General features: G+C 39.7%; 2 protein-coding genes, 1 long non-coding RNA gene and 1 pseudogene across 4 annotated transcripts in view; 1 reads left to right on the top strand and 3 right to left on the bottom strand.

Moving 5' to 3' along the window:
* The window catches only part of LOC128618094 (major histocompatibility complex class I-related gene protein-like), a 48781-nt gene that overhangs the window by 18050 nt on the left and 10137 nt on the right, over window positions 1-20594 (bottom strand). The window lies entirely within an intron of this gene.
* On the bottom strand, window positions 922-14350 carry LOC128618093 (major histocompatibility complex class I-related gene protein). Of its 2 annotated transcripts, XM_053641497.1 has the most exons (9): window positions 13898-13981; window positions 10925-10972; window positions 6163-6455; window positions 5794-6084; window positions 5427-5711; window positions 3221-3493; window positions 2852-3142; window positions 2485-2769; window positions 922-1573 (listed from the first exon to the last, which is right to left on the bottom strand). In XM_053641497.1, the coding sequence occupies exons 3-9, from the start codon at window positions 6446-6448 to the stop codon at window positions 1530-1532; spliced, it is 1755 nt and encodes a 584-aa protein (XP_053497472.1). In that variant the 5' UTR covers window positions 6449-6455; window positions 10925-10972; window positions 13898-13981; the 3' UTR covers window positions 922-1529. The 2 variants fall into 2 exon arrangements, with proteins under 2 accessions (XP_053497472.1, XP_053497470.1); XM_053641495.1 differs by lacking the exon at window positions 10925-10972 and having other exon boundaries at window positions 6163-6435; window positions 13898-14350.
* LOC128618097 (uncharacterized) lies at window positions 11319-12902 on the top strand. The gene is made up of 2 exons (XR_008387682.1): window positions 11319-11968; window positions 12485-12902. It is a non-coding gene; the product is annotated as an uncharacterized LOC128618097 (long non-coding RNA).
* On the bottom strand, window positions 13971-19945 carry LOC128618364 (major histocompatibility complex class I-related gene protein-like; annotated as a pseudogene).

Below are 20594 nucleotides of genomic sequence, written 5' to 3'. Positions count from 1 at the left end.
ATTTTTTCATATTAATTTGACAAATGTCTGGTACAAATATGTGGTCTTGTTTTATTGATAAAACTTGTCATTATTTAACGGGAAAGAAGAGTAGTGAAATGGTTGTAACATGACCGTATGGCAGCGTAAAATCCCCCTCTAACAATTTAATCTGATTTAATGTTTTATTTTATTTTTTTTTAAAAAATAATACAAGATAAATTATGATATGTCAGTAAAGCATTTCTTAATTTTAATTAATATGAAATAATGTCATACAACACAAATGACAAAAAAGTTGGGACGCTGTGTAAAATGTAAACAAAAACAGAATGCTATGATTTGCAAATCTCATAAACCTGTATGTTATTCACAATAGAACATATCCAATTTTCTGTGAAGCTTTCTATAGTCAGTCTAATAACAAAAGTCTTTGAACTATTGTTCAAAACAACCATGCAGCTTTGCAAATAAAGAAACTGTTAAATACACCGATCAACCATAACATTAAAACCCCCCTCATGGTAACGGTATTCCCGAACGGCAGCGGTCTCTTTCAGCAGGATAATGCTCCCTGACACACTGTAAAAAAAATTTCAGGAACGGTTTGAGGAACATGACAGAGTTCAAGGTGTTGACTCGGCCTCTATATTCCCCAGATCTCAATCCATCGAGTGTCTGTGGGATATGATGGACAGGGAGGCCCCACCTCATAACTTACAGGACTTAAAGGATCTGCTGGTAACGTCTCGGTGCCAGGTACCACAGCACACCTTCAGAGGTCTTGTGGAGTCCGTGCCTCGACGGGTCAGAGCTGTTTTGGTGGCACATGGGGGACCTACACAATATTAGGCAGGCAGTTTTAATGTTATAGCTGGTCAGTGTATGTTTGACAACAACCGCCACCTAATACAGCAATGAGCCACAATAGGGTGTGCAGAGTATGATAATACGTTTTTTTATTTATGGATAACAAAGAAAGACAGAATGTGAAAGTAAAATTCAGTTTTACAAAGATTATAATGGAGATGAGGACAGCCACCACATTACACTTAGAATTATTATTATGATTAAATCTTCAGATACTTCTTTCTCCTGGTCAGAGTGATGGTGGGATTCAGGGTCTATCCCAGAAACATGTGGTGCAAGATGGAACTACATCCCGGAAGTGAGCTCAGTCCATCATACAAATGATTTATTTATATATAAAAAAGAGATCAAACAATGAGAAGGTGTCAAATGAAAAAAAATATCTTATATCATACACACACACACATTTTTTTTCTCTTTCATCTTCAGGGCCGAACGATTGCGTTTATATTTTTTATGCCACAATATGCAAAAGTATTGTGTAACAAACACAGAATAAACACAAACTAAACAGCAGTAATTACATTTAAAGAAGTGATTAAGTTTAAATGAAATTAATTAGATGATACAAATTTTCACATGAACAGTTGTGGACTCAACATTTTAAACATTTCACTGCTGTATACTTTTGGAGTTGCCATGCTGGAAAAATATGAACTGGTTCAGCTGTCATCAAGCAATCACAAAATAACAGCTCTCAGATCCTCAGGTTTTAGACGTGTATCTTCAAAGAAAAACACAGAGAGAGAAAAAGAGAGGATTGAGATTAATAGAGGAGGGGGTTGGGATGAGTGAGGGATGGGATTAAGATCAGTAGAGGAGGGGGCTGGGATGAGTGAGGGATGGGATTAAGATCAGTAGCGGAGGGGGTTGGGATGAGTGAGGGATGGGATTAAGATCAGTAGAGGAGGGGGCTGGGATGAGTGAGGGATGGGAATGAGATCAGTAGCGGAGGGGGTTGGGATGAGTGAGGGATGGGATTGAGATCAGTAGAGGAGGGGGTTGGGATGAGTGAGGGATGGGATTGAGATCAGTAGAGGAGGGGGTTGGGATGAGTGAGGGATGGGATTAAGATCAGTAGAGGAGGGGGCTGGGATGAGTGAGGGATGGGAATGAGATCAGTAGCGGAGGGGGTTGGGATGAGTGAGGGATGGGATTGAGATCAGTAGAGGAGGGGGTTGGGATGAGTGAGGGATGGGATTAAGATCAGTAGAGGAGGGGGCTGGGATGAGTGAGGGATGGGAATGAGATCAGTAGCGGAGGGGGTTGGGATGAGTGAGGGATGGGATTGAGATCAGTAGAGGAGGGGGTTGGGATGAGTGAGGGATGGGATTGAGATCAGTAGAGGAGGGGGTTGGGATGAGTGAGGGATGGGAATGAGATCAGTAGAGGAGGGGGTTGGGATGAGTGAGGTATGGGAATGAGATCAGTAGCGGAAGGGGTTGCGATGAGTGAGGTGGGGGATTGGGATTAACAGTGGAACCCACCAATCTTGCTACTTCACCAGAATGAGATTCAAGCAGAGCTCACTGAAAACATGTTTCATTTTATTCTTTGCTGCTTTTTATTGAATAAATATTTATTTTAAACTTTAAGTGGTAAAACAGTTCTCAGTAATCCAAGTGCAACACTTACCCAATTTCATAACTATTGATTCACTGATGGAGCTGTGGGTCACAAAGCAATCGTACTGTGCTTGTTCATCCTCCATGATCTCCACACTCTTCCTCAGCTGGTAGGTGCCGTCACCATTGGGTCTTATTCCTGAGGAAGTTACCAGATGTTCAGGTAGGGACTTTTGGAACTTCCTCACTCGCACCTCGACACCTCGAGGGTAGAAGTCTGTGACCAGGCAGGTCAGGGTCAACTTGCTGGAGCTAGTCAGTGTTTTCTTCACAAATACATGCACACCTGGTAGAGCTGAAAAAAGTGGGACATGTTTTGTTTTTCTTCTGATTTTAGTAACTGTAAATAAATGCAATAAAATCATTTGGGTACCTACACTTATTTCTCAATGTTTCTTTTCCATACTCCATGAACTTTTTGAGCCAGTCCACACACTCTTTCTCCAGATAGCCCTTGGTGTACTGGTTAAGGATGGGCACATCATCCCATTTCCTTTTGGTCGGCTCAGCAGCTGGGACTGGAGCAATCCACCTCGAGTTTTTCTCATCGAAGGAGAGGAACTCAGTGCCATCGTAGCTGTACTCATCAACTCCACTCACAAATTTAATATTCCCATCTGTGTCTTCATCAACCACACAGCCATGTCTCCATTGAAGAACATGAAGGTCTGAAATGTAGTGAAGATAGTGTCTGACCCTCCTGCCACTTTTTAAAATACAATTATCTATAATGAACATTTACTCACCAGATTTATTGTGTCCCATACGTTCCATCAGGATGTCCATGTTGACCTTAAACCACTGCTCTTTGCTCTTGCGGGACTGAGTGCCTTTCTCCCAGTAATCCTGTGGCATCTTCTCTCTCATCCAGTCCTGTTTAGGAACCTTAGCCTGAGTCTTGCTGTCATAGTAGTCGATAACTTGATCATTGAGCATTCCCATAGCAATGAACTCATAGATCCCAGGCAGATTGAGAGGTTTAGAGAGGGCCGTGTAGATGTAAAACAGAGAGTGCTCACCTGGATGAAACATGCATGCGCTAGAATTTTAATCAAATATACAGTGAACTAGTATGAAATATTTTCTAAATTAGATTGATACATTTTTAATAAAACATAATATTTTATACATTTTTATTTATTATATACAACCACAATTCCAAAACAGTTGGGACACTGTGTAAAATGTAAGTAAAAACAGAATGTATTGATTTGCAAATCTCATAAACCCGTATGTTATTCACAATAGAACACAGAAAATATATCAAATGTGCAGACTGAAAAAATGTACCATTTTAAGGGAAAATAAGGTAATTTTGAATTTGATGGCGGCGACACGTCTCAAAAAATGTTGGGACAGGGGCAACACAAGGCTGGAAAAGTAAGTGTTACTAAAAAGAAACAGCTGGAGGTTAATTGGCAGCAGGTCAGTAAGATGATTGGGGATAAAAGAGGATCTTAGAGAGGCAGAGTCTCGAAGAAGTAAAGATGGGATGGAATCTGGATGGAAGCAGATGTTGCTCTAAAACCTGTATATACCTTTCAGCACTGATGGTGCCTTTCCAGATGTGCAAGCTGCCCATTCCATAGGCACTAATGCACTCACATACCATCAGAGATGCAGGCTTTTGAACTAAGCGCTGATAAAAAGCCGGATGGTCCCTCTCCTCTTTAGTCTTCTTTAGTTTAGAGGACGTGGTGTCCATGGTTTCCAAAAAGAATTTCAAATATGGATTCATCTGACCACAGAACAGTTTCCCACGTTCCCTCGGTCCATTTTAAATGAGCTTTGGCTGAGAGAAGACTGCGGTGTTTCTGGATCATGTTCACATACGGCTTCTTCTGTGCATGATAGAGCTGTAACCAGTGTTTGTGGATGTCACGGAGAACTGTGTTCACAGACGATGAGTTCTGGAGGTGTTTCTGATCCCATGCAGTGATTTCCATTACAGAATCAGGACTGATTTTAATGCAGTGCCACCTGAGGGCCCAAAGATCACGGGCATGTAATACTGATTTTCACCCTCGTCCCTTACACACAGAGTTTTCTCCAGATATTCGGAATCTTTTGATGATATTATGTACTGTAGATGAGATATTCTTTATATACTTTTGGAGTTGTCATGCTGGAAAAATATGAACTGGTTCAGCTGTCATCAAGCAATCACAAAATAACAGCTCTCAGATCCTCAGGTTTTAGACATGTATCTTCAAAGAAAAACACAGAGAGAGAAAAAGAGAGGATTGAGATCAGTAGAGGAGGGGGTTGGGATGAGTGAGGGATGGGAATGAGATCAGTAGAGGAGGGGGCTGGGATGAGTGAGGGATGGGATTAAGATCAGTAGCGGAGGGGGTTGGGATGAGTGAGGGATGGGATTGAGATCAGTAGAGGAGGGGGCTGGGATGAGTGAGGGATGGGATTAAGATCAGTAGAGGAGGGGGCTGGGATGAGTGAGGGATGGGAATGAGATCAGTAGCAGAGGGGGTTGGGATGAGTGAGGGATGGGATTGAGATCAGTAGAGGAGGGGGTTGGGATGAGTGAGGGATGGGATTGAGATCAGTAGAGGAGGGGGTTGGGATGAGTGAGGGATGGGAATGAGATCAGTAGAGGAGGGGGTTGGGATGAGTGAGGGATGGGAATGAGATCAGTAGAGGAGGGGGTTGGGATGAGTGAGAGATGGGAATGAGATCAGTAGAGGAGGGGGTTGGGATGAGTGAGGGATGGGATTAAGATCAGTAGAGGAGGGGGTTGGGATGAGTGAGGTGGGGGATTGGGATTAACAGTGGACCCCACCAATCTTGCTAATTCACCAGAATGAGATTCAAGCAGAGCTCACTGAAAACATCTGACAACATGTTTCATTTTATTCTTTGCTGCTTTTTATTGAATAAATATTTATTTTAAACTTTAAGTGGTAAAACAGTTCTCAGTAATCCAAGTGCAACACTTACCCAATTTCATATCTATTGATTCACTGATGGAGCTGTGGGTCACAAAGCAATCGTACTGTGCTTGTTCATCCTCCATGATCTCCACACTCTTCCTCAGCTGGTAGGTGCCGTCACCATTGGGTCTTATTCCTGAGGAAGTTACCAGATGTTCAGGTAGGGACTTTTGGAACTTCCTCACTCGCACCTCGACACCTCGAGGGTAGAAGTCTGTGACCAGGCAGGTCAGGGTCAACTTGCTGGAGCTAGTCAGTGTTTTCTTCACAAATACATGCACACCTGGTAGAGCTGAAAAAAGTGGGACATGTTTTGTTTTTCTTCTGATTTTAGTAACTGTAAATAAATGCAATAAAATCATTTGGGTACCTACACTTATTTCTCAATGTTTCTTTTCCATACTCCATGAACTTTTTGAGCCAGTCCACACACTCTTTCTCCAGATAGCCCTTGGTGTACTGGTTAAGGATGGGCACATCATCCCATTTCCTTTTGGTCGGCTCAGCAGCTGGGACTGGAGCAATCCACCTCGAGTTTTTCTCATCGAAGGAGAGGAACTCAGTGCCATCGTAGCTGTACTCATCAACTCCACTCACAAATTTAATATTCCCATCTGTGTCTTCATCAACCACACAGCCATGTCTCCATTGAAGAACATGAAGGTCTGAAATGTAGTGAAGATAGTGTCTGACCCTCCTGCCACTTTTTAAAATACAATTATCTATAATGAACATTTACTCACCAGATTTATTGTGTCCCATACGTTCCATCAGGATGTCCATGTTGACCTTAAACCACTGCTCTTTGCTCTTGCGGGACTGAGTGCCTTTCTCCCAGTAATCCTGTGGCATCTTCTCTCTCATCCAGTCCTGTTTAGGAACCTTAGCCTGAGTCTTGCTGTCATAGTAGTCGATAACTTGATCATTGAGCATTCCCATAGCAATGAACTCATAGATCCCAGGCAGATTGAGAGGTTTAGAGAGGGCCGTGTAGATGTAAAACAGAGAGTGCTCACCTGGATGAAACATGCATGCGCTAGAATTTTAATCAAATATACAGTGAACTAGTATGAAATATTTTCTAAATTAGATTGATACATTTTTAATAAAACATAATATTTTATACATTTTTATTTATTATATACAACCACAATTACAAAACAGTTGGGACGCTGTGTAAAATGTAAGCAAAAACAGAATGTATTGATTTGCAAATCTCATAAACCTGTATGTTATTCACAATAGAACACAGAAAATATATCAAATGTGCAGACTGAAAAAATGTACCATTTTAAGGGAAAATAAGGTAATTTTGAATTTGGTGGCCGCGACACGTCTCAAAAAATGTTGGGACAGGGGCAACACAAGGCTGGAAAAGTAAGTGTTACTAAAAAGAAACAGCTGGAGGTTAATTGGCAGCAGGTCAGTAAGATGATTGGGGATAAAAGAGGATCTTAGAGAGGCGGAGTCTCGAAGAAGTAAAGATGGAATGGAATCTGGATGGAAGCAGATGTTGCTCTAAAACCTGTATATACCTTTCAGCACTGATGGTGCCTTTCCAGATGTGCAAGCTGCCCGTTCCATAGGCACTAATGCACCCCCATACCATCAGAGATGCAGGCTTTTGAACTAAGCGCTGATAAAAAGCCGGATGGTTCCTCTCCTCTTTAGTCCTCTTTAGTTTAGGGGACGTGGTGTCCATGGTTTCCAAAAAGAATTTCAAATTTGGATTCATCTGACCACAGAACAGTTTCCCAGGTTCCCTCGGTTCATTTTAAATGAGCTTTGGCTGAGAGAAGACTGCAGTGTTTCTGGATCATGTTCACATACGGTTTCTTCTGTGCATGATAGAGCTGTAACCAGTGTTTGTGGATGTCACGGAGAACTGTGTTCACAGACGATGAGTTCTGGAGGTGTTTCTGATCCCATGCAGTGATTTCCATTACAGAATCAGGACTGATTTTAATGCAGTGCCGCCTGAGGGCCCAAAGATCACGGGCATGTAATATTGATTTTCACCCTCGTCCCTTACACGCAGAGTTTTCTCCAGATATTCGGAATCTTTTGATGATATTATGTACTGTAGATGATGAGATATTCATAGTCTTCACAATTTTACGTTGAGGAATATTATTCTGAAACTGTTCCACAAATTATAGATGCAGTTTTTCGCAGATTGCTGAATCTCTGCCCATCTTTACTTCTGAAAGACTCCGCCTTCATCCTCTAAGATCCTCTTCGTATACCCAATAATGTTACTGACCTGTTCCCAATTAACCTCCACCATTCTGTATAAACTCCAGAGACTGTTATGTGTGAAAATTCCAGGAGATCAGCAGTTTCTGAAATACTCAAACCAGCCCATCTGGTACCCACAACCATGCCACAGTTAAAGTCACAGAGATCACACTTTTCCCAATTCAGATGTTTGATGTGAACGTTATCTGAAGCTGTTGACCTGTATGTGCATGATTTTATGCATTGACCTGCTGCCACATGATTGGCTGATTAGATAACTGAATGAATGAACAGGTGTTCCTAATAAAGTGAATAGTGAGTACACATTATACATTATATGCACTCTCCTCTGTATTGGAACAGCAAAGCCAGTTCTCTTGTTTTCGTTATACACCGAAGACATTTGTGTCTGAGATCAAAAGATGGATATGAGATGATAGACAGATCCGTATTTCAGCATTAATTTCCTGATATTTACAGCTAGATGTGTTAAACAACTTAAAACAGACCACCCAATTTTTAGGTGAGCAAATCTATAGGAACAGATAGGCTTGCAATAACTGCATCACTCCTGCGACTCACTGACACCAAACTGCTGGTTTCTTGTTCTGTGAAGCTTCTCCAGGTTTCTCCTGCAGCTTCTTTCAGTAGTTGTGTGTTTCGGGGGGTTTCTCCCTTCAGTCTCCTCTTCAGGAGGTGAGGTGCTGATCAGTTGGGTGAAGGTCTGGTGATTGACTTGTCCAGTCTAAAACCTTCCACTTTCCCCCTGATGAAGTCCTGTGTTGAGGTGGAAGTGTGTTTTGGATCGCTGTCTTGCTGCATGATGAAGTTCCTCCTGATTCATTTGGATGCATTTCTTCTGAAGTCAATCTGCTGCTACCATCATGAGTTCCATCATCAATAAAGATCAGTGAGAATGTTCCAGAAGCAGCCATGCAAGCCCAAGCCATGACACTACCTCCACCATGTTTCACGGATGAGCTTGTATGTTTTCACACAAGATCCAGCCTTACGACCTTATAAATGGGTAGAGAATTAATAAATTGTTGTAAGCAAAAGTGGTCTAGGCATGATAAAAAAATCCCTCGTAGATACACTACCGGAATTATCAATATGAATATTAAAATCCCCAAGCAAAATCACATTAGGAGACAATGAACACAGAGAAGTTAAAAACTCAGAAAGTTCTTGTAGAAAAACAGAATTGGCCTGGGGGGCACGGTATACAGTAGCAATAATCGTAGGAATTGACTCATTAATTTGCAGAGCAATAGATTCAAATGAAGTATAATCTGGCAGAGGTATGTCTGAGATGTTCCACTTCTCATTATATAATATTGCTAAACCCTGACCTCGGCCCAAGGCACAGGGTTTGCAGGTGTAAACATAGCCTGGGGGAGCAGAATGATTAAGTTGAGAGAAGTCATTACTTTGCCACGTCTCAGTCAGACAGAGAAAGTCAAACTTATGGTCTGAGAGCAAATAATACACAATAGGACCTTTGTTGGACAGTGATCGAATGTTCCATAATCCAAAAGTAAGATCATTCTTATCAGTATTCGTGTCGGCTGTCCTGGCTAGCTTTGCTAGCCCGCTGTGGTCCACGGCCCGTTGATATTTCTTTGAGGGATGAGGATTGGAAGACCAGAAGGTCGGGAACAGTTCTGCCGCTGTATATTGGTGAAGTAAAATCACAGGGTGAAAAACAGAAGAAAGGAAAATCCAGACAAACGCGATCCGAGTAGGCAGCTTAGTGATCCTCATGGTCCCACTCAGAGCTCAGCGGGAGAACTGAGCAATCAGTCAGACAACTCCAGGAACAACATTTCCAAGATATCAGATAGGCAGGACTTTCGTTTATATTACAAAGTTACGACAATAAAACAGTCAAAACAGCTGAATAAAATAAAACACAATAAACACAAGGAAATCATAAAAACAGCAGTATCCTCCTGGACCATCGGCAGCTAACTTGTGCTAGCCCTCACTCCCAGAATTCCTGTTTTCAATCTTATTATGGGTTTTTCTGTTTTCCCTGACCATCATTTTCCCCTGACTTTCCCTCTTTTCTCAGCTTCTGAATGGCTTGCTTTTCTCCCATAAATCTAACAAGGCACACCTGTCAGTCACATGTTCCAATATTTTTGATCACTTGAGCTATCATCTCATATTTATCTTTTGTCCTCAAACCAAAATGTCTTCAGTGTATAGCAAAATTGGCCTTGCATTGGCCATTTCGTTCCAATAGTTTCGGATAGTTTTGTATACATTACAAAATCCTGCAACTTTAACAGGTGTGTAGACTTTCTATATTCACTGTTTATATACACTATCTACATTAGCATTCAAAAGTTTGGAATCAATTCAACTCAAAAAGTGGAACTTTCATATCATCTAGATTCATTACACATACAGTGAAATATTTTAAGCCTTTTTTTGTTTTAATCTTGATGATTACGGCTTACAGCTCACGGAAATTAAAAACCCAGTATCTCAAAATATTACAATAAAGAATTTATAATACAGAAATGTCGACCTGAGAAGACTCTAATCAGATAATTAACTCCAAACACCTGCAAAGGTTTCCTGAGCCTTTAATCTTGCAGGAAATTTTGGGCCACTTCAGCCTGCACTGGCCCTGCTAGCTCACAAACTTAAACGATGAACTTAATTAAGCAAATCTGACTTGTATTTTTAGAGAAATAACTAAGGATGCAACGAAATGAAAATTCTTAAATATAATTAAAAACTTCGAATACCGAACACGTTTTTTTTCCATTTATTTTGACATTTTTTCACCATTGCATAAATTAAATAGACAAAGTATGCTTTTTACTATTTTGTCTTGCTTTTCAAAGAAAAAAATCAATTACAAAAACTACAATTTCAAAATATTTATTTAACTCTGAACATTTTTTTCATTCCAGCAGGCACAGGCTACCAACAAGGCACAATATAACTTTAAATAAATAAATGAGTAAAATAAAAATATTGTGATGTGGTCATCTTTGAGCCCCTTGAATAGCCGATGTTAGGCCTGTAACTGACTGCTGAAAGAATGGAACACTCTGTAGACTACAACTAAAAGTGCATTAAAAAGTGCATTAAAAAGAGTGCAGAAACTGGTTCTATTGGGTTCTATAGGGTTGATTATATTGGGGATATGTACCGCTCGCGCCCCTGTACACCTCGCCGAGTATTATAGTAGATATAGTAGAGTTAGATACGTCGTTAATGTTATGTTCCCTTAAATAAATTCGTCTTTACCTGCTTCTGTACTCTACTCCCTTACGTCTCGCGACATGACAGAATACTCTGGAACAGAAACAAAACAAACGCACGTGTCCACAGTAAACAATGTCACGGTTGTCAACATTAATTTTGGTTGCCGAACATTCGGTGCATCCCTAGAAATAACATAGTAGAACTCATGGAGACTGGATTCAGAAGAAGCAGGTTTATTCAGCAGTCAGCAAGACAGCAAAATGAACCCAGCTGGGCCCAGGGTTACACGCCTCACTCAAAGTGAAACATGCAACAAAATACAATCATTTACAATGTGTCTTATATACAATTAAAGCATCCATGTACCTTTAGGCAGTACCCTTATCACAATTCTGCACACCTTTTTCACTTATGTCTTTCTGATGGGCCCCTGAGTTTTTTTTTAGTGAAACTTCCACCTGCATCTGCTCTTCTCCTTTTCCTGAGTCACGAGTGCGAGTGCATGTGGTCCTTCTCTATTCCTAGGCGATGGCCTCTGTCTTTTTTTCCCTTACTGTGCTCTGGGTGGTGCTGGCTCAAATTTAGCCTATTACCCAAAAACACTTAAAATTCAACATAGAAGCAAATACTCACATCTACCTCTGAACCCAGTTGGAGATAGAAAAAAGACACCAGCCGTGAGTGAGAAGGAGCAAGGGTCCAGATTTATTGGTTCCGTTCCAACACACGAGATCCACACCGATGAGAATTCTCAGAAGTGATCTGACACCTGGAGCTCAAGCTCCAGTATTTATACTGTATTTACACAGTAGATAACCAATATATTTCAGAAAGACTATGATATCAATACCAATAGGGTTAAAAAAGAGCTCATCTACATTAAGATTAGGTTCTGAAAGAGGCCTTTCCAATTTACCATTAGGTTCAAAAGTGGAGAGAGACAAAACAATTTAGAGAGACCTTGGTCTCACTCTTATCTCGCAGGGGCAGCTTGACTCAGCTACCCTTATAAATGGCTCCTCATGGTTTTCTCTTAAAATTACGGCCTTCCTTGCGAGACAAGAATCTTCACCATCTGAATTATGAGTAAGTTACATTTTTCTGTATTTCTGGTTTATAATTTATTTTCATATTTGCTCTATATCTCTATTTTATATGTAGTTATACTGCTTGGTTTACTGTACTTCCTACTTCATAATATCATTATATTACCCTTCTACTATCCTACATATCCTACTACTGTTTATAAAGAGTATTTTATAAAGAGTATATATTTTATTATCATAAGATATTACCCTTATAATATCTTAATACTCCTTTTTACTATTCTTATAAAGTTATAATGTTATGTGTGGGAGAGAGAGAGAGACAGAGAGAGTGTGTGTGTGTGTGTGTGTGTGTGTGTGTTATGTCTACATGCCCGTCCTTGACTGTATGAGAGTGTGTGTGTGTGTGTGTGTGTGTGTGTGTGTTTGCACTCCTCAGCTCTTATACTTCTTTTTGACTTTTTGACTAATAAACCATAGTGTGTTACTCTTAAAAGATCTTAAAGTGTGAATCCAATTCGTCAATATCCGCCTAATACCGCTTCTGTGTGTCTAGGTGCCCGTCTGGATCTGGATCTGGACACTCTCTATCAGCCCGCGCATCTCACTGCTGACATCATGGTGCTACTTAACGTTCTTCGCAGCACCCCCTCTGGAAATGGAAATGCGGGGTTCCCCCCCCTCTCCAATACAGAATCCACCCCGTGAATGTGTGTACTGACGCCTCTACACAGACAGAACCTCCCTCCAGATTTCAGTCTGAGGAAGATGTCACCTTCTCTGATTTGGGCTCTGACCATTCATCCCTCTTCTGACCTGTCAGTTCGCCCTACTCTCAGTGGTCTTCTTATTTCACCTTTGCTGACTATCCCATGTCCCCAGGACACACCCCATTTTCTTCCCCCTACCGCTCTCCTCAAGATTACGCACCCACCAGTCCTGTGAATTATCAATAAAATTACATATTACTCATACTAGGTCTCCCTCATGTTTATTTCATGTCATTTTTATCCACAACAGTGGGTGCTTTATATGTTTCATTTTTAATGTCTTCTAATGTTATCCTTGCATCTAAATGTATGATCCAAAACCATCTACCCTGGTTCTTCTAGGCAGAACCCTGGACCTCCCATTAAGAAGAAAAATTATTAATTTTTTTTTCCCAAACATACTTTACTTTGATTTCATAAAGAAAAGATACGCATATATCATATGGTACACAGCCTCCCAGTAGCCCCTGGACAGTGACCTATAATATTATGTTTCCCCCAAGATCTTATGTAAAACCCATGATTGTTAAAAAGTAATTCTTTTATGTGTTTTTATTTAACTACACAAAGTTTTCAATGTAATTCTAACACTCAACACTGATTAAAAAATACCAAGGGTAAATTGTGTCTTAAACTGTTAGCAGTTCAGATGAACACCACACAGAGAACTAAAAGTCCAGTGTCACGTCTCACTCACATCCTTGTACAGGAAATCACAGATTTTAACAAAACAGGAAATACACCAATTAAATGTAGACATAATGTTCAAAAAGATCAAAATATAATCACTAAACCATTTCTAAATGCTGCATACATGGAGATGAATAAAGTCAGAATAAATAAACACAAAGAACAGATATAAACTAACTGAATTTTTGAAAACGAACCATGAAATGTGGCGTTGATGTTTGACGTTCAGAGCCGTGCACAGACATTGTGAAAATAACATTAATTTTGATTTTTGGTGTTTCCTAACACTTTTTTGTTTGGTGTTAACACACTTTATAACACTTTTAAACTGACTTTATAACTCGATAACAGTTTAGATTATTTGAATTGCTGATAATAACAGAAACTATTCATATGTTTATCTTTGCTATTTGACAGCAAACCTGTTCTATTTGCTGTCCCTACATGTCCATATTGATTCTTCAGTAACTATTGTTATTGTCAGTGCAGTAATGTCCAGCTGAACTCACCTCCTAGAGCTGGAAGTCCCACCATGAGGAGAACACAAACTACAGCCAGCACCTTCATCACACCGCTCATGATTCACTGCAGATTCACGGTTTTACACAGCACTCTTATCCTGGAGTTTTTAATCCGCTGCTTCCTGCGCATTGAGAGGATTCATGGAAATGGATACACCATCAGATACACGCCCAAACGTTCTACACCAGTTTCTACAGACGCTGTGTCGTTTGCGAACGAGTCGGCTCTTTGAGTCGGCTCTTTGAGTCAGCTATTTTAGATCAACATTGAGATGCGACTCGCATATATAAGTCTGAGAATGTAAGCAGAGGAGAGCGGGGCACAACCTAACACTTCGTTTTCTTAAATTTGTGGAAAAGTACTCAGGGTTCAGATATGGGATGAAATTCACACGTGCATTCAGTGACTTCTTTTCTGAGTCGATTCTGTTCGGTTCATTTGGATTTTGGAGACTCTCTTTCTGTTTGTCTTGCACGGTTTACACCGAATATCTCCCGATCCACCCACCCACACACACACACACACGCACACACACACGCACACACACACACACGCACGCACACACACACACACGCACACACACACACTTGTGCCTGAGAAAAGCAGCTACCACTAGATGGCAGTCTCAGACTTTACAGCAGGAGGCTCCAACCTTTTTTCAATTGAGAGCTATTTTCAAAAAAAAAGAAAGTGTCTGAGAGCTACTCAGGTCATACAATACTTACAATCTTTCACATAATGTATCATAACTCTCAAATGAACAAACTGATCTACACCTGCAGGAGTCAGAGAAGAAAGCAGAATCAGAGAGTACAGTTCTTTATGGAGAACAGCACACTTTGTTACAATTGTCTACACAGAACTATACGGTTGTTTACATATATACATTAATGAAAGTCCAAGCTAAATTAACTGGAATATAAACAGCAGTAGCATTTCAAATGTTGTCCTGCATTCTGAACTAAAATGTATACCACATGAATGAGAGTGCATGGTACATGAGAAAAATGCATGATGGGGCACAAGTCTGACATGATGTGCATTCACACTTATTTACAGTTAATGAGCTGACTGACACGGCATTGATTCCACAAGAGAGGTATATGCTGGTGTGTATGCACTTAGGTTCACGCTTACGCAATCATTTAAATGTTCATCTGAACTTAGATTCGATCACGTTCATATCAGAAAACGCTGCTTCACAAAGGTCTGTAGATCCAAATAAATCAGATGCTTTGAGGGCAGCTTGGTGAATGTTCTTGTAGTTTTCTGGGTCTACCAGAATCCAGAAATGTTGTGAATGTTGCTGAGATTTCAGCTGGATATGATTTTGAAGATTAATCTCCATCTCCATCTCTACAGCATTAACATTGAACAGTTCAGCCAATTAAGCCACAAACATGTCTTTATATACCTTTCTTCACAGCATAGTATTTGTAGGTGAGGTTTTGCTTTTCCTCGTTGAAATAGACCAATCTTCTTTTGCCACAATTAAATATTCATGGCTGTGCGTTATCTTAAATTTGTGGAGCATGCGCAGTTAGTTGTTTTTCTTGAAAAGGTTTCATGACGACAAGGTTTCTTTTACAAAAAAAGGTTTCACACAGGTTTGTGTGTCTTGACCCTGACTCCCTTCTTAGGCCTCAACGAGCATCTGTCTGTCTCTATCGGTTATCCCCGCTGATATCTACCTCCTTTCCTGAGGCCCTCTCCTAACTCCCTAATACAGCAATGATCTCCTCACGGAAGTCAGGAGGAAATGGACTGGACTAGACAGAAGAAGCCACTTTATTGGTCATGGCCTGGGCTGGAGAGGCCTCCGTTCTCCCTCTGTCTCCAGTCGTTCTCTCTCGCAGGGGTAAACTATGTTGGCCCAACTGTCCATGAAGCTTCCATAGGCTGTAACCTCAAAAATTTTCAGGGGAGGCTCACTGATGGAAAACTGTTTTCCAGGCCCGAGTGTCCTGGCTTTCAGTCATTTGCATGCTTTACTGGTAAGCCGTGATAATATAAATCTTATCTGCTCCCTGTCATCAGGCTTAAGGTCTATCAAGCACAGAACATACAGTTCACACTGCATTTTAAAACAGTCTTGGGAAAACTCATTTCCATTGTACTCGCTTGGTGTAGAGAGCTGGAAGTACATTGAGGCACTACGCAAAACTGTTTTCTACTTCAGGGGTTCCCAAACTTTTCCAGGGCAAGGTCCCCCAAATGGCATTAACATTTGACCGAGGCCTCCCTTTTACAAGATGTCTTTAAAACACATTAAAAATACAGACTTCTAAATATATCCCCATTTTTTTTATATTAATAATTACATCTTACATCTTTAAGATACATCTTACATCTTTAAGATCTTTAACATTACATTAGGAATTGATAGTGTGTGCGTATGTGTGTGTGTATGTGTGTGTGTGTGTGTGGGGGGGGGGGGTCGTGGTCTGAGAGTGAGAAAGAGAAAACATACTAGTGGGAGGGATGGGCACACCAAATTGTTGAGGCCCCCTGGTGGCCCCCACTTTGAAAACCACTGTTCTACTTTACTGGAATGTAGGATAGACATGTTCCTGTATAGATTTTACTTTTTTTTTTTATATAGTTATAGTTGTTTTTTGTTTTGTTTTTTAAATTTGTAACAGTAATACTGTACATCCATTAAACCTGACTGATGAGGTAAGGTGTTCCATTCAGGTGTTCTGGTGTTGTTCTATTTCCTGTCAGGCAATATGGCTTACCAGGATTGCCACCAAGTTTCCAGGTTTCGGTAGTATCCACCTGAAACATAAAAAAAAATAACTTTCATCATGAAGTAGGAGACAATAAACAATACAATAAATTACACTGTAATGAGTTTTCAGTTGTATAGTGTCACAGTCATATTGCTATTTCTCCCACTAGCCAATTTACTGCATTATCTGCTTGTAAGACCAGCTTATAACCAGAATCCTCAGGGTTATTTTTGCTATCATATCAGCACATTGCTAAATATTTGTAATGTGCTTGACACAAAAGCAAAACCCTCGGTTCCATTTCAAGAAGCCATCCCAAATTGCTGAAAATGTACAATAGACACTATTCAGTTATATTAAGCAGGTAAGTGAACTTGTTACATTATTTAATAATTTTGCTTGAAAATTATATCTGGTTGAGTTTTGCTTCTTTAACCCATGTTTCTATAATCCTCATCAGCAGCAGCCTCTGGTGTGTAGAATTCTGTCTCTATATAGATGTGACAGAATAAGACCAGAGTATTACATTTAAAAGTCTATCTTTATAGTGGCAAAATTGAAACAATGTACTATATACATTAATATATAGAGTATATATCATCTGTGATTATCAGTGTGGTTGTACTCACGGGTTATTCTGCTCCTTTTAAGGAGATAAATGATGCCAACCACAGCCAGTGTTAGTACTCCGATCACTCTCTTCATGTTAACACTCGGAACTTTCAGTACAGTACAGTCTATGCATGGAATTGCTTCAAAAGAAAAACAAACAAAATATCAAACTAAAGGTAAGCTCTAAACTGAGGTACTACGTCCACCCATTACAAACTTTTTTTACATGTAAACTGGAAGTAGTAAATATTTGTTAGTAAGTAAAATACTACATTTACCTTCACCAATTATTATGGGTTCTCTGAAGGTGCCGTGATTCACACAACAATCATACAGTGCTTTGCCATCCTCCACAATGTCCACACTCTTCCTCAGCTGGTAGGAGCCATCACCATTGGGTCTGACTCCTGAGGATGTTACCAGATGTTCAGGTAGAGGAGTTCTGAGTTTCCTCAAACGCATCACGATATCTGGAGGGTAGAATCCCGTGGCCAGGCAGGTCAGGGTCAACTTGCTGGGTTACTGATTTCTTTGCAAACAGATGTACATCTGGTGGAGCTGAAAAGAGAGAAACATTTATGATGTTTAATCCTTTTTTTTTGTAAATGTAACTTTTTGAGCCAGTCCACACACTTTTTCTCCAGATAGCCCTTGGTGAACTGGTTAAGGATGTGAACTTCAACCCATTTCCTTTTGGTCGGCTCAGCAGCTGGGACTGGAGCAATCCACCTCGAGTTTTTCTCATTGAAGGAGAGGAACTCAGTGCCATCGTAGCTGTACTCATCAACTCCACTCACAAATTTAATATTCCCATCTGTGTCTTCATCAATCTCACAGCCATGTCTCCATTGAAGAACATGAAGGTCTAAAATGAACACAGTACAGTGAAGATAATGACTCTGTCTAACTTATTAACCAATTTTCTAAAGTGCTAGCTATAATAATTTACTAACTAGACTTATTGTGTCTTAAATAATTACTGTCTGAGACTAAACATTGGGAAATATGAAGGAATACCACTTCCCATTAAAAAAAGATCATTATTAATGGAAATGTACTAACCAGATGTTCTGTGTCCCATACGGTCCATCAGGATGTCCATGTTGACCTTAAACCACTGCTCTTTGCTCTTGCGGGACTGAGGGCCTTTCTCCCAGTAATCCTGTGGCATCTTCTCTCTCATCCAATCCTGTTTAGGAACCTTAGCCCGAGTCTTGCTGTCATAGTAGTCGAGTTCTCGGTCATCCAGCATTCCCAGTGCAGTGAACTCATAGATTCTGGGCAGATTGAGAGGTTTAGAGAGGGCCGTGTAGATGTAAAACAGAGAGTGCTGGCCTATGAGAAGAAAATAAAAAGAAAACACCACCTCAGTATGAGGTTCACTGACGTAACAGCTAGCAATCTTGTAGATTTCACATCTGTTTGGTGAACATAATTAATTAACAGCCTTAATTAATGTTGATATGGTATCTAGAGTGACCAAAATTTAATATCATGCTTATTGCTGTCTGAAAGATCAAAATCAAAACAAGTGGACAGTTGAATTTCTAATAGAAGATGCAGTACATGCGTTTTCACCACCATTTAACTATTTAATTTTTTGTAGTGTTAGAACCTGGAACTGAAATGGACTTAATTGGGATTGTATGTCATTAATCTATACAAAGTAGCCCATAGGTGGAGAACTACATGACTTTTTGTAGATGGTCTCCTATAGGCAGTCACAGTTGTTCTCTATTCTTTTAATTTTTATAATAATGGATTTAATGTTGCTTTGCAGGATGTTCAAAGTTTGGCACTATTTTTTTTTTATAACCCAGACTTGTCTTGATACCTCCTCAGTCCTCTTAATGCTGTTTGTTGAGGTATTTTCTGTAACACACCCTGCGTTCCTCTTCCCGGAAGGTGTAATTATAAAGACATCACGTGACATGACACATGGTGAATACAAATTTGAAATTTTCTGTAATTTTCTGTTTTTATTTCAGTTTATATTTGTTGAAAAATAGGGGATTATAAAGATATACATTATAAATTCACTGATTTTCATGGTGATTTTTACATCAATTCAGTTTCCTCTCAGAAAATAAAAAAGTCTAAATGTATTATGACCAACACACAGCAAAAATACGTCTCTACTTAAAGTATGTAACGTTGCCCAGGAAATGCTCCTCACCCTAAGCTTACCTGCCAGGTGAGTTTCACCTAACAAAGACAGTGTACTAACTTTCACTTCTTCTCATGCTTTGTTCAGTGGTACAGATAAACAGCAAACTAACAGTCGCTTAATTATAGATTATTAATATCACCAACCAAGCAGGCATCAAACAATACTTGAGAAAATAAAACTTTTCACTCTTGGATAAGGAATATAATTAGCTTTACAATAATTTATAAAAACCTGGTGATTATTATAAATTTTGGACGTGGAAATTCTTAACTAGAATGGCTGTTAGATCGTTAATCTGACTTCTACCGTATACTTCTACAAGTATAGGACTTGCTTAATCTAATCGTAAACATGATGGTTAAGGACTAAAAGGACACACACACACACACACACACACACACACACACACAGAGTACAAATAGATTATTTGAGCCATTAAATTATTGTTACTCACTGCTCAGAGCTGGGAGAGCAGCACCAAACAGCACTAGTGCTAAAAAGATGATAGAAATCTGCCCCATTGTCACATAATAAATAGCACAGTCTTTCCTGCTCCTGAAGCCTGAGTGCCTTTGCTCTGATACCTGAACACTAAGTCTGAGGAAGATTAACGGAGGTGTGGTCACAACTAAAAGTATTCTTCATTAGTGGAACTATGCAATCAGCTTCGATTAACGGTCGGGTAAAAGGAATTAAATGAAATGTTATTTTATAGCATTTTCAACAATTGACACAAAATAAATTTTTGGCTTTTTTTTGGTTGAAAATAATTCATATAAAATAAGAAATGTAAATTAAAATAATGTATACATACACGATCACTGCCTCCTCCTTTATGCCACGTCATTAACACTCACCATGAACTGGTTCTGTAACATCAGTAACGTCCTAGGTGCAAAAGGCAATCTTTACCTATCACACTGATGTTTTTTTCTCTTCATATTTTGTATGCATTCTTTCATGTTGATGTAACACAAGAGATGCACTGGAAATGATTTAGGAGTACTGTATGTCATCTCTGGTAGCCTTTCAAAACACATGATGGCTTATTCCAGGTTAAAAAAAAATAAATTAATTACTGTATCAATCTAATTATCTATATAAATTACAATTAAAAAAATAGCACCTGCTAAAACTCCCACCTGTTCTCAGGATTGGCTCTGGATCCAC

Source organism: Ictalurus furcatus, chromosome 14 (assembly GCF_023375685.1).
Source record: "Ictalurus furcatus strain D&B chromosome 14, Billie_1.0, whole genome shotgun sequence".
NCBI lineage: Eukaryota > Metazoa > Chordata > Actinopteri > Siluriformes > Ictaluridae > Ictalurus > Ictalurus furcatus.
Note: the sequence above shows the minus strand (reverse complement) of the source record. Positions and strands in the feature narration are given on the sequence as shown.

What these genes read in the sequence shown, in the direction of transcription:
- LOC128618093 (XM_053641495.1), bottom strand. Translation starts at nt 13,967, where the DNA reads ATGAGCGGTGTGATGAAGGTGCTGGCTGTAGTTTGTGTTCTCCTCATG. An exon ending in GGGACTTCCAGCTCTAGGAG is followed by an intron (nt 6,436 to 13,897) that starts GTGAGTTCAGCT and finishes TGTTTCATCCAG; the next exon opens with GTGAGCACTCTCTGTTTTAC. An exon ending in AGAAACATTGAGAAATAAGT is followed by an intron (nt 2,770 to 2,851) that starts GTAGGTACCCAA and finishes CACTTTTTTCAG; the next exon opens with CTCTACCAGGTGTGCATGTA.